This window comes from Maylandia zebra, linkage group LG16 (genome assembly GCF_041146795.1).
Source record: "Maylandia zebra isolate NMK-2024a linkage group LG16, Mzebra_GT3a, whole genome shotgun sequence".
Lineage (NCBI taxonomy): Eukaryota > Metazoa > Chordata > Actinopteri > Cichliformes > Cichlidae > Maylandia > Maylandia zebra.
This window is the reverse complement of record NC_135182.1, coordinates 13,790,082-13,802,263: the sequence shown is the minus strand read 5'-3', so window position 1 is coordinate 13,802,263 and position 12,182 is coordinate 13,790,082. Positions and strand designations below refer to the sequence as shown.

General features: G+C 42.5%; 1 protein-coding gene across 1 annotated transcript; it reads right to left on the bottom strand.

Annotated features, from left to right (window-relative positions):
- Window positions 1–7,166: 7,166 nt before the first annotated feature.
- On the bottom strand, window positions 7,167–11,603 carry zic5 (Zic family zinc finger 5). Its single transcript, XM_004567971.3, has 2 exons — window positions 10,304–11,603; window positions 7,167–8,985 (listed from the first exon to the last, which is right to left on the bottom strand). Exons 1-2 carry the CDS (start codon window positions 11,343–11,345, stop codon window positions 8,546–8,548), a joined length of 1,482 nt encoding a protein of 493 aa, XP_004568028.1. The 5' UTR covers window positions 11,346–11,603; the 3' UTR covers window positions 7,167–8,545.
- Window positions 11,604–12,182: the final 579 nt, after the last annotated feature.

The window sequence follows — 12,182 nt, the reverse complement described above, 5'->3', positions numbered from 1 at the left end:
CATTTCGGAGTGTCATTTGAGCGCATTCTGTTGCAGAAGAAGAAAAAAGCCACCAGCGACTCGGTGCAGCTTACTCTTTAAGTGATTACTCAGCGCATTGCGCCGCTTTAAATGACATCTCAGACGGCGTCGCGAAATTGGCGCTTGCCTAACCAACTCCAACCGTCCAGCAACCTGCATGGTCGTCATTATGCTTATTATCATTCATATTGGGAGCTCTCCCCATTGGAAGTGTGACGAGACAGACAGAGGCCAGGTGAGAGCGGTAGGTTTTCAGAGTGAGGAGTCGGACCTCGCCTCTTCACGCCGCTCGGTGCTACAGGGGCCTGCTTAATGAGGGCGCCTATGGGGGCCCTCCTGGATGGAGAAAAGTGTCTTAACCTCGTCACGGCCGGTCAGAATTGAAGCACCGACACCTGCGCGTCACCCTCCACCTCCTCCTGCTCCTCCCCTCTAGCTCCCCCCCGGCAGGGTCTGCCACAGCCCCGCATCCCCGAGAGTTCATACTCTGTGTACAACTTTTGACAACGATAATGACGCGCATGGTGATGCTGAAAATCTAAGGAGGGGCTGTAGTAGGGAAATAAGAACTGTAGTAGTAGTATGTGTAGGGGAGGGGGTGATTCTGGCTTTGCATTTCTCCTCAGGACCAACACACTCCTGATAGAAAAGCACCACTCTGCAGCCTCCCCACTGAAGTGATGAATACATAATTTGCAGGCTGGTCTTCTCACAATCTGATTCCGTTCAAATGCCTATGAAATGTGCGAGTGCTGGAGCTGTTAGAAGTGAACAGTGCACCTGCATAATTACCTCACGTTATGTGATAAATATTCCCCAGGTGAGAGTTATAGGTTATGTTTTACTTCTTTTTTTCCTTTTGGTGAACTATCAGTCATGTTAATAAAATATCACCATCTCTCAAGGCCTGTGTCACTAAGATGGATAAGCGTTGATGGTTTGTGAGCTATACTGTCATTTACAATGGCAAATGTCTGTGAAGGGCCAGAAAGGTCCCCGTCCCCAGTGGAGCTGGCCTAATTATACAATTAGTCTTGTGATTGGGACAGTCCCGCGCTAAGTGTCCTGTGGGACAAGCAGACACATTATGGCTGTCATCAGTGTCTTCACAGCAAGTAAAAGAGTGCTGTTTATGTCCTTAGATGGAGGTGGAGCGTTGTGATTTCTAGCCAGCGTTAAAACCAAACTTGCCCTTAAGTACAAAGTGTAAGGGAAATGTATGGCGGATGGAAATCTGTCAGGACACCATTACTGCCATAGGTCATCTTGGCATTCAATCGTTCATGTCTTAAGCCTCATCTGGGGCCTCAGCAGACCCAAACCACATCTCTTTGAATCCCCAGGTCACATTGAGACCCCCATATCTCAATCTTATTGCCCATCCAGCCATATTTCCTTTCTGGCTTATCCCTGGCCAGTTGGAAACATCAAGACTCCACATTTTCTTCTGCTCATTCAGAGCCATATCGGTCACCGCCAAACCCAAGTATGTTTAAAAGAAGGGAATGGGTTTTCAGGCTGCTTATGATGTTTGGGATCCACGCAGACATCTCCATGAAGTCAGAGGGAGGTATTGGCACTGCATGGTTGAGGAAGCAGTGGCGCCTCCATACTCGAAGCTTTACTGCTAGCACACTGCCTTATCACATTGGATTAGAGCTCCTGCAGTGACCTCGAAGCTAAGGATGATTGGTAGCCAACTTCACCAGTTTGCCCATGATGAACATATAGTGCTTCAGCGATGTAAAGACAGCGAGATGTTCGCAGGCAGAGCGCCAGTCACACTCTTATCTGGTGTTGGCACAAATAGCTCCTTGTCTTTTCTTTATTGACAGGACTGTGTCTTGAGCTCTCTTTGCTCCTCCTTATCTGGACATAACCCTCTTTTGTTTTTTTGTCCTTTCCAAGTATGCCCCGTCCTCCCTCTCCCCAGCTGCGACAGAGTGATTTTCACTCTCTAAATGCTGACCTTTTCTGCAATAAACCAGATGCATCCAGGGGCCGTCTTTCTGATGTTGCAAGCATGATAGTTCTCCACAAATCTGGTTCTGATATCAATCACTACAAGCAAAAGAGAGGCTTTCATTGCCTTTTTATTTTATTTTATAAAAGGCAATGAAATAAACTGGTGGACTGGCACTATGCTTCTGAAATTATTCTTAGCAATCAAAGATGGGTTTTAAGATATGTAAAGTGAGAAAAGGAAGGGTATTATATGGACTTGAGCAGGGATTCAGGTGGTGAACGTAAATCCTATTTTATGGAGAGGCCTCCTTCATGTACTTGACCCAGGTCAGTGCATGAATATAAACTGGCTATATTATGGAGCTTGTGTCATGCCTTTTCTCTTTTTTTACTTTTTTCCTTTGGAGCTCAAATCAAAACATTTTTAATTTGATTGTGCTTTTATATCTGAAAGCAACCCTCATTTATGTGCCAGATATGAATCTGTTTCTTTTAGATATACCTAGCAGTTCCATCCCTGGGCACGAATCAAAATATCCTTGACTTAAAAAGTCCATCTGCTTCGCTTTGATTGAGCATATAGTTCACTGTTTCCCTCCACCCCTCTCATCCCTAGTTTCCAAGTACGATGAAGCCTACATCCTGCATTTAGAGGCTTTTAGGAAAGCCCTGTCATTCAATAAGAGACTACTGGGGCAGCATGCTCACGCTTATCTGCACTTTAGCTTCTACTTTCTGGCCGGTGGGCAATATAAGGGCCAGGTAGCAGGGCCTGGCTCATGCGGTTGTCCGTGGACGACCTTGCTCTCCTCACCTACTGCCTTGGAGTGGCTCCCAGTCCTGGGATGGGGGCTTTGGACCAGCACCAAGTCTCTACCCCCACAGATGTTACTGAGCCACCAGATATTATGTCAGTTTCTGAGTGATGTATCACACTCTTCTGAGTAGCAGTGCACCTGCAAAGTACCCATGATACATGTGACAACATAGGAAATCAGTTAAGTAACCCAGTCCCTAAAAGACTTAGTTAAAATGTTATAATTATGCCTCTACCAGTGACGCACTGATCGTTCATCCCAGAGATTATCTACCTCCTAAAGGACAAGGTAAAGAACAAAGTGTTTATCATCAGGGATGACTAACGTAGAGCTTACATTTAAAACAAAACAATACACAAATGTTTCTTGTTTAAGCATTAGAATAAAAAAAATATTTATTTGGCTTGAAAATATGCCACATGTAATTGTTTCAATTCATTCACATAGAATTATATTAGCTCTTCAAATTTAATTTCACAGTGCTAACATTACAAATATCCACATGTGTATTGTGTTTCAAAGATGCCTGGCACTTGTTAGAAATGTGTTCTGTGAGCAGGTTTTTACACTTCATTTGTGCTTTTTTTGCTTGAGTTTCTTTTTCTTGTGCCCCTCCAGAATATTTTTTAGGCTGAAAGCACAATAATTAGTCTTAATTCGATTAGTGTAATATATATAAAATATAGTCCTTATGAGGGACATTTTTTGGATATGTTTTGACCCAAAAAAGCATTTAAAATTAAGTCATGGAAAGCTTTTAAAAATGACTTTAAAACAGAAGAGCAAGCTCTTGTGTACACTCTGCCTGTATTAGTGGTACCACTTAACAAAAAGTTAGTCTAAATGTCAGAGCAAGAATAATTTTCCTCATCACTCAGGTTCTGTTTATATAAAATTATAAAAGCGCCCTAACCTGCAAAGCTCCTACATGTCTTTGTAGAACAGGCAAAATATTATAATGGGGAGAAAAAAACACCAACATATTTTTGCTATTAACGCTATAAACATGATGATGTGCTCACAGTAATTGATTTAATGAAGTTCCTATGAAACTAAAACCAAGTAGGCTACAGGTCAGTAGAGTAACCCCCCCTGCGTGCCCACTGTCAGATGTTTAAAGTCCCGGACTCCTTTGGGAAAGACATCAGGGCTAATAGGTGAAACCACAGCTGTTGATGTCGGGCTGAAGAGGAGCGACATGCAGAAGTCCGAGAGCACCGAGTGTAAAAGCAGACGAAGAATTTTCACTTCTCCAAGCGTTCCCAATCCATGTTTCTGGAAAAAGATTCATTTCCCCTCCTCAACAAAAAAAGTAGAAAAAGAAAAAAAAAACGCAGATGTTTTAAATCGCATCCTTTAACTTGGAATTCTAATTTTTTCCTGCAGGTTGGAGTGCAAAGTGTAAAACTTAATGGCTGCAGAGCAAACTGAAAAAGGGGCACTTTGATTCTGCTGGAGGAAAAAGAAGAGAAAAAAAAGGAGGGGGTGGGGGGGTATCGGCTCTAAAGGCAGCCTTGGAGTTGCGAATGTGGAAGTTAAGCGGGAGCCGTGCAACTGAAACTGAGCTGCCTTGTTTTCTGACATGCTCATGAAACTTAAACTAGCTAGTAACCAGGTAGGGAGCTTTGAGAAATGGCAAAATGCCTGCACTGCAAATATGAAGCCAGTAAAAACAAAGTTCCCACTCACAAAGTTATGCGCCCAAACAGGTGGAATCCTGTGGCAAGACGCTCTTTAAAGCTGTAAGTGCAGAGAAACTGAACTTGCTCGTAAGTTACCACCATCATTCAGAAACATCAGTCTCCATTAACATTTGGCTCCACAGCAAGAACTGGCAGATAATGTAACGCTATTATCACTGTCTTTTTACTGGCTGCTAGTTTATAAGGTTGATTCTCTTACTGATAGGAAATATTTAAAGAAAATAAATAAAAACTATTTCCACCCATCAGGACGTTTGTTTGAGCTGAGTAGGTGAACTGTGCACTTACTTTAATAAACTGGTATCCATTTGACGTGAAATACCTGCAGAATCTCGACATGTCAGATTTATTTAGCCATATTCCGTGTCTTATTTACAGGAGTGGTGGCTTACGATTATCACCCTCGTCTTCATTCTCATATTGAGGAAACGGGGGAAGTGTGATTTATTTATTTTTAGGTGAGATGGTAAAACGGGCCAGAGGTATCACAAGGTGTTGCTGTTCTGCTGTATGTGAATTCTGGGAGGTGAGAGGGGGTTAGTGTGAAGAGGTGCCGTTTGCGTCTCCGCACCTGATTTCTGCTTCCCCAAAACTAAAAGTAAAGTTAATCAAAAAATATTTTTTTAAACTCAACTTCTTTATCCTCCCTCTTCTGTCTCTCCTTCTTCTTGTACTTTATTCCCCCCAAACCCAAGAGCACTTTTCTGTTGCCGTAAAGGTGATCCATGCGCACTGCAGTTTCTGGCGCAGGTACTCGGATCAAATCTCTTGCAGTCTTGAGTCGAGACTCTTAACTTTTGTGACCAAAAAAAAAAGATCACTTCACATGCAATTTTGGCGAGCATTGTGCCGGTAGTATTCAGGAGATGGATAATGCTTGTAAACTCTGACAAGACGGCGTTTGTTTTGCCTCCACGCTCGTCTGAGAAATTATCGTTCAACCCCCTTTTAAAGGGGCGCGATTGAGAAGCAGCGGCGCTCTCACTGCGACTTCTTGCTTTGTCCTCTCCCAAGTGGCGTCTGCATGTCTGACTCTGCCGGTTACTGATTTGCAGGCAGTATGTTAAGGTGGCCCATGTAAGTGATTTCCACGGACATCCCTCTTAAGGAGAACAAATCGTTGACAAAGGAGTGCCTTTCCAATTCAACAGCGTCGTTAGGACAACCAAAAAAGTATTTCTCAGATAATAAGTTCTACTTCAAAGCGTTTCTCACTGAAGGGTGACCGCTTCACTCCTTTTTTAAATGAACTCTCCCTCCTTTTAATGTCTCTGGTTATTTTTCATCGTGTTTATTTTGTAACATTCATTGAGCATTTGTTTCCAAACAGGACATACAAGAGCACGCTACTCTCTTGGCCCCTACCCCTTCTATATATATAAAAAAGAAAAAAGTCGAGGCACAAAACAAGAAGAGGCCCACAAGTGCGTATAGTTTGAATGAAGCGGCAGATAAAGTGTTCTCTTTTCTCCCCCCATTTTTCTTTCTTTTTTTTCTTGAGAAGGCAGCTGTAAAATTGATCAAGCTTGTGTTATACAAACTTGCCCTTGTATTAAAGCTTTGCGGTGCTGCTGTGATTATTATTATTATTATTATTTCCTCTTTGGCTGTAAAATTAGGTTCATTTAATGTTGTTTTACGCGCCGGTGACGATTCCCTTGTGCGCCTTTTATTGCCTCAGTCCCCAAATCCTCCCAGGCTGATCCAAGTCAGGTGTATTATCAGTTAAATCTCATAATCATTTCTCATTGTTCTTTTTTTTTTATATGCGAGTGTTAGTTGATAACAATTTTTCTTGTTGTGATCACAGGAATCTAGTTGCACACATACGCTCACAGACTGGTTGGAATTTAGGTGCCAACCTGCCAAAGGTATATTTGTGACAGCACACACATTTCTGGAGAGGGTACATCCTATGCTTTGATTATAATTCATTTAGTGGCAGTTAGCATTTTTTTTCTCCCCTTTTAAACGGACATATTCAAATGCGAGCGTTTCACTACCCAATTGCCATAGAAATCCTAACGCACCATGAAGACTGTCAAAGCAGCCAGCCTTCCTCTCAGAGGCTGCAGCCTTTGAAGTGGTGCAGAACTGGCGTTGGTCAATTTTAATTCTATAGACTGGACAGGCAACTCTTTGAAAGTGAGATTTCGCGTTTTAATGGAGGAAATAAGAGGGGGAGCTTGTTTTATACACTCTATACAAGGCTCTGCTTATTGTCGGATATCTTTTTATCTTTTATTTTTCCCATGAATGATTCATGCCTCGGCTGCTTTGTGCCGTCGCGCCTTTCAGAGGTAGCGCCATCAGGGGGCTATAAGTTTTCCCATTAGCTCAGTGATTAGTTTGTACCAGCCTCCTTGGCCCGTTAGGCCTGTTTCTGAGAAGAGCTGGATATTTTATAGAAACGTCAGTAAGGCAGGTGAAGAGAGCTGCTTCAGCTTTTTCACTCGAGGTGAGACTGATGTTGATGTTTTGCAGTCACTGTGTGTAGTCCACGTTAGAAAGACGTCTGCTAAATCACATAGCGTAAAATAATAATAATAACAAGAAGAAGTACAGGCACAGTCCTCCTATAAAAACTTCTAAGGCCAAAACAAATGACCCCTTATAATCAAACTCACCCTTAAATCATGTTAATGATATAATGTGACACTTATTTACTGTATATGTCCTGTTTTTATTATTAAATTTTAGCATGATTTTTTTTAATATTGTAAATTAATTCTTGAACATCAAAGGTCTGCACAATCATAGCTGATTCATCTCTCTCTCTTTTTCTCCATCCATTATTATCCAATGGCACCATGCACCTCAATATGAAAGACAGATCACTACAAAAGGCATGCGGGGGGAGAGGGACTTTTCACATTACACAGCCTATTCAAGTAAATGTTTCTTCTTTTACAGAGCACAAATAAAAAATATAAACTCAAAAAGTTAAAAGGTGAATCTGAAAAAAACAAACAAACAACAAAAACAAAAAACCAAAAACCATCAGCAGGGTACTATGCATCACCAAAACTGATATTATTATTCTTTGGTGTTTCTGTAATTCCAGTACAACATTGAAACCAGCAAATAAATTACAATGTACAAAACAACATTTTTTTCCTTGTAATTAAAAACTACACAACATTCACAAGCATCAGCACAATTACATATGTACAAATCCTACAGGATCAAAGCCTGTCAGTGTAGACATTTAGGGTCTCAAGGGACTTACTGGACTCTTTAACAAGTGTTAAACTTGTGTATTTTGCATAAAATATAGTCTTAAATAGTTCTTAAATATTACAAAATTCAATCCAAACACATGTATAAATCTGATAAGGTAAATGCGAACCCTTAAGACACTCAGATGTTTGCCTCCTCTCCTGTTTTTTTTTCTTATTAGTTTTTTCAAAGTTTGTACCACATTTTAAAGAGATTAGCTGAAATAGAAAAAAGGCCTCCTCTCTAGCCTCTAGATTTTTTTAAAATTCATTATTTCTACTTGTGGAGCTACAAGCAGTACCTTCTCTTTAATGTGACACTGATTGATTGCAGTGAAGTTATTAACTGCAAGAGGATGTGAAAGATGTCATTTCAGCACACCAGTGGAGTCTTGAGTTATGCAGTTAATTAAATCCTGCATTCATCTCGTGGAAAAAAATACACACACATTAATCTAGTTCTAGTCCGACCTGATTCAAAGAAAAAAAAATTTTTTTTGGTTCTTTCAAATTGGAAGCAAATTTTGTTCTTTCTTTCAATGTCAAATCTCCGTTTTAAACTGATTGTTGGACAGTTGTGATTTACATGTTAGGTTAAGGTCAGGGGTCATCTGGGTTAAAGGGGACAAAAAAAATCCTTTCTTGTTTGATGAAGCTACATTGCATCCACACTGAATGTAATTTTGCTGTTTTTTAGGACAGTCAGTATCACTACTGATCAATATCTCAAGTGAACCGGGTGGGGGAACAACACAGATGCACACTTTAACGGGTCAACTAGATGACAAGTTTGAAAGTCCCCATGGATGTATACCAGGTATCAGAGCATTGTCCTCGGGTCTGAATTTCTGAAAGAGTCCTCGTCGTCTGAATCTGTAGTTGGCACGTCGCTGGAGGGGGTGTGAAGGTGGTTGGGCCCTCCGCTCCCCTGGCACACGTACCACTCGTTGAGGTTGGTGACCTGAGGGGAGAGGTTCGAGGAGCGGTTCCTGTGCGGTTCAGAAGTGGGCGAAAGAGGGTCTCCGAGAGGGTTTGTGGAGGAAATATAGGTGACATTGGTGGCAGGGGGCGGAGGGGACTTGCAGTGCACTTTCATGTGTTTCCGCAACGAGCTCGGGTGTGTGTAGGATTTGTCACAGCCGCGCACTTTGCAGTAGTAAGGCTTGTCGCTGGTATGGACGTGAGAGTGCTTCTTCCGGTCGCTGCTGTTGGCGAATTTTCGGTCACAGCCGTCAAACTCGCACTTGAAAGGTTTCTCTCCTTGAAGAAATGAAACACACAGATACTGTTACGAGTGATAACATCACGAAGTTAAAGCTTTATGGCTTTTGTTTTTGTTGTAGTTTTTTAATAAGTCAGAATAACAACTGGAATTGAATGCTCTGTACCTATTATACCACAACTTGTCAGCATTCCACCTTAAATAAATACAAGTGTTCAGTGTAGAAGCCTGTATGCCTCCGCAGACTAAACGTCCATTACACCCACTGCTCCACACCCACTTTATATTCCCGCGTGAACACGTGTAACATGCCTTTAGGCCCCTCTAGTTTACAGGGGATGTGTGTATGTAGTTGAAAAGGGGGCAGTTCGGAAAACACCAGGAGACCTATATGTGCCGTACTGGTCTCTTTCTCCCACACACGCACACACAAAGATACATACAACCCTGTCACGCACAACAAACAAACAACAACAAAAACCCGGAATGGAATGTGAAGTCTAATGCATCCTGTATATTCATAACAATAATTGGTTAGAGTATTTCCAAAGGGTTTTCCACGTTTTTTCTTCAGTGAATTATTTATTTCCCCTGTGGATTTTACATAATTCAGTTAGGCGAAGAGGCCTATTTATACTGGTGGCAAAAAGCCAAAACTGGGCTATTTACTGATCAAAATTTGACTTTCAGTCTATTTAAAAAACATAAACAGCTCTCATAAAGAGCACACATTACAATTTAAGGAAGTTGTTCGGCTAAAATTGACTTTCTTTATCTCTCAGCAGCTCTGCCAGACTTTAGTAGACAGAATATGAGAGCAAACTGTCTTTCTCTAAAGGCACTCTCAGAGAGGTAGTTGTAAATATTTTGCACCCCCGATAGGTTACCAATAAATCTGTCGAAGCCTAAAGCATGTGTTTTTTGTTTAAATGCCATCTGCCATGTGCATACACTCATCATCAATATATTAACCGTGCTTTTGCGTAAGGATCCTACGCCCAAAGACAATTACATTTACGCGTGTTCTGTCGCTGTGCTGTAGGTACGTAAGCACGTTTTACAAATCATATGCTCTAATCCTTTCACGCCTACTGCGAGTGTCTTGGTGAGTAAGGGAAAAAAAAGTTTATATTTAAGAAAGAAAGTGGAACACGGTAACTCACCACGCGAATTCTTTAATCAATAAAAGTCTTTTTTTCTCGCTTCTGCGCGCAATTACGCACGATCGTTTCATACGTCCGTTTCGAGTGTGAACAGTAAAACAAGATCGCCTCAGACATAGTCTCATTCTCTGAAACCAAGCCATGTTTTTTTCAGACTGTGGTGCGTATTCTTTATTCAATTTGAAGTACTGACCTGTGTGAGTTCTCTTGTGAATTTTTAGATTCTCCGATCGCGCGAACACTTTCCCACATCCCGGGAAAGGACACGGGAAAGGCTTTTCTCCCGTGTGAACTCGGATGTGGTTTATCAGTTTGTACTTCGCTTTGAAAGCTTTTCCTTCTCGTGGACATTCCTCCCAGAAACAGACGTGGGTGCTCTGCTCCGGTCCCCCGACATGCTCCACCGTGACGTGGTTAACCAGTTCGTGCATGGTGCTGTAAGTTTTAGAGCAGGGCTTTTTTTGACTTTGCTCCTGGTCGATCCATTTGCAGATTAGCTCTTGCTTTATGGGCTGCCGCATGTATCTTAAAAACGCCCCCGCGGCTCCGTGAGGAGCAGAAGCGATGTTCACACTGAGGTTCATGGAGTTGTAGCTGTGGAGAGAAGACGGTCCATAGTGCTCTGGCCTGTGCCCGAAGTGCTCTGGCCTGCCATAGATGTCCCCCGGTATACCCAGGCGCATCTGCCCGTTGAGGGCATGGTGGTGGGCACCTGGGGACGCCTGGTCGTGAAGTCCAGTGAAAAGTGAATGGGCCCCACTTTCCGTGTGCCCATAAGCACCTGTTGGGGAGATGAACATGCCATGGTGATGAGGGGAGGAGGCGGAACTATGCTGGTCGCCAAGTGCATGCATAGCAGAGGCTGAGAGTTCTCTCCTGAGGATGAAGTCCCTGCTGCTTGAGTAGCCTGAGTGGGGGTGAGCCACGGGGAAACCAACTGTGGTCTGAGCAGAAGTGAAAGATGCCGCGGTCTGGGCTTCGGGATGGCTCTGAATGTGCTGAGATGGGCTAAGTTTGAGAGCATTTGTCTGTGCCATGTGCTCTGGTCCAAATGGAGTGAGTGCCACTCCGGGGTCGTTGCCCAGCTCCCCAGGGTGGAGGTGGGCATGGTGGGAGAGAGGGTGATGCCCCCCTAGCCCCGGGAAGCCTGTCATATTCTGATGAGGAAGGGGTTGAGTCGCTGCCAAATCCGCTAATCTTATCGCCGGATTCCTCTTGCTTAAAGGGGGTTCCATAACTACACTGACAAGTCCATCCGCACTCACCGCAACTGTTTTTTCCCCACCACACTACGCTCTCTAAAACATTAGGAAAATATGTATATAAGGGGTCTATAAGTTCTTTTGTCCGGCTTCTAACTCTGCTTGCTCCTTTTCCCACTCTGTCCTCAAGCGATTGGCAGAACATACAACAGTTGGAGGACACAGTGGGGAATACAGTTTAGAAATGGCACTGCGGGTATTGGACGGATTTCGGTGACTGGCAGTTAGGAGAACGAAGCGATTGGCTGTCGTTCAGCGCAGGGGCTCAGCAGGGTTCCGCCCCCTCACTCTCTTTATTGCTGTTGACTCCAAAAAGTTGTACTCAAAGTTACCAGCAGATCCGTTTGGGCGGCTTTGTGTTTACTGCTGCTGGTGCATGTGGATGACCAAAATAACAGTTTGTGTGACATGTCAAACCTTAGTCTACTCCGGCTTTGGTTTATCCACATTTTTTGTTGTTTTTTTGGGTTTTTTTTTTTTTTTTGGGGGGGGGGGCGCTTGTGGATGCTGTGAAATATTTCAAGTATTGATATGTACAAATATTCAAATGTGAAGTGAGTTCTGTTTTTTTTATTTTTTATTATTCATACGTACAAAGACGTAGTATAATTTGTCACAAAATACAAGAGTGGACGCCCCACGTTCCTGATAAGTGGAAGTTATGCAAATCTTAATTTAAAGTAAAACACAAATACAATTAAACATTAATGCATAAAACTGTTTAAGTACTCAGTGTTATATACACATGACCGATTTCCCCAATATATTGATTAATATGAAATAACTTTGTGTTTACAGGCAGTCATTTAA

What these genes read in the sequence shown, in the direction of transcription:
- zic5 (XM_004567971.3), bottom strand. Translation starts at nt 11,345, where the DNA reads ATGGAACCCCCTTTAAGCAAGAGGAATCCGGCGATAAGATTAGCGGAT. An exon ending in TCACAAGAGAACTCACACAG is followed by an intron (nt 8,986 to 10,303) that starts GTCAGTACTTCA and finishes CATTTCTTCAAG; the next exon opens with GAGAGAAACCTTTCAAGTGC.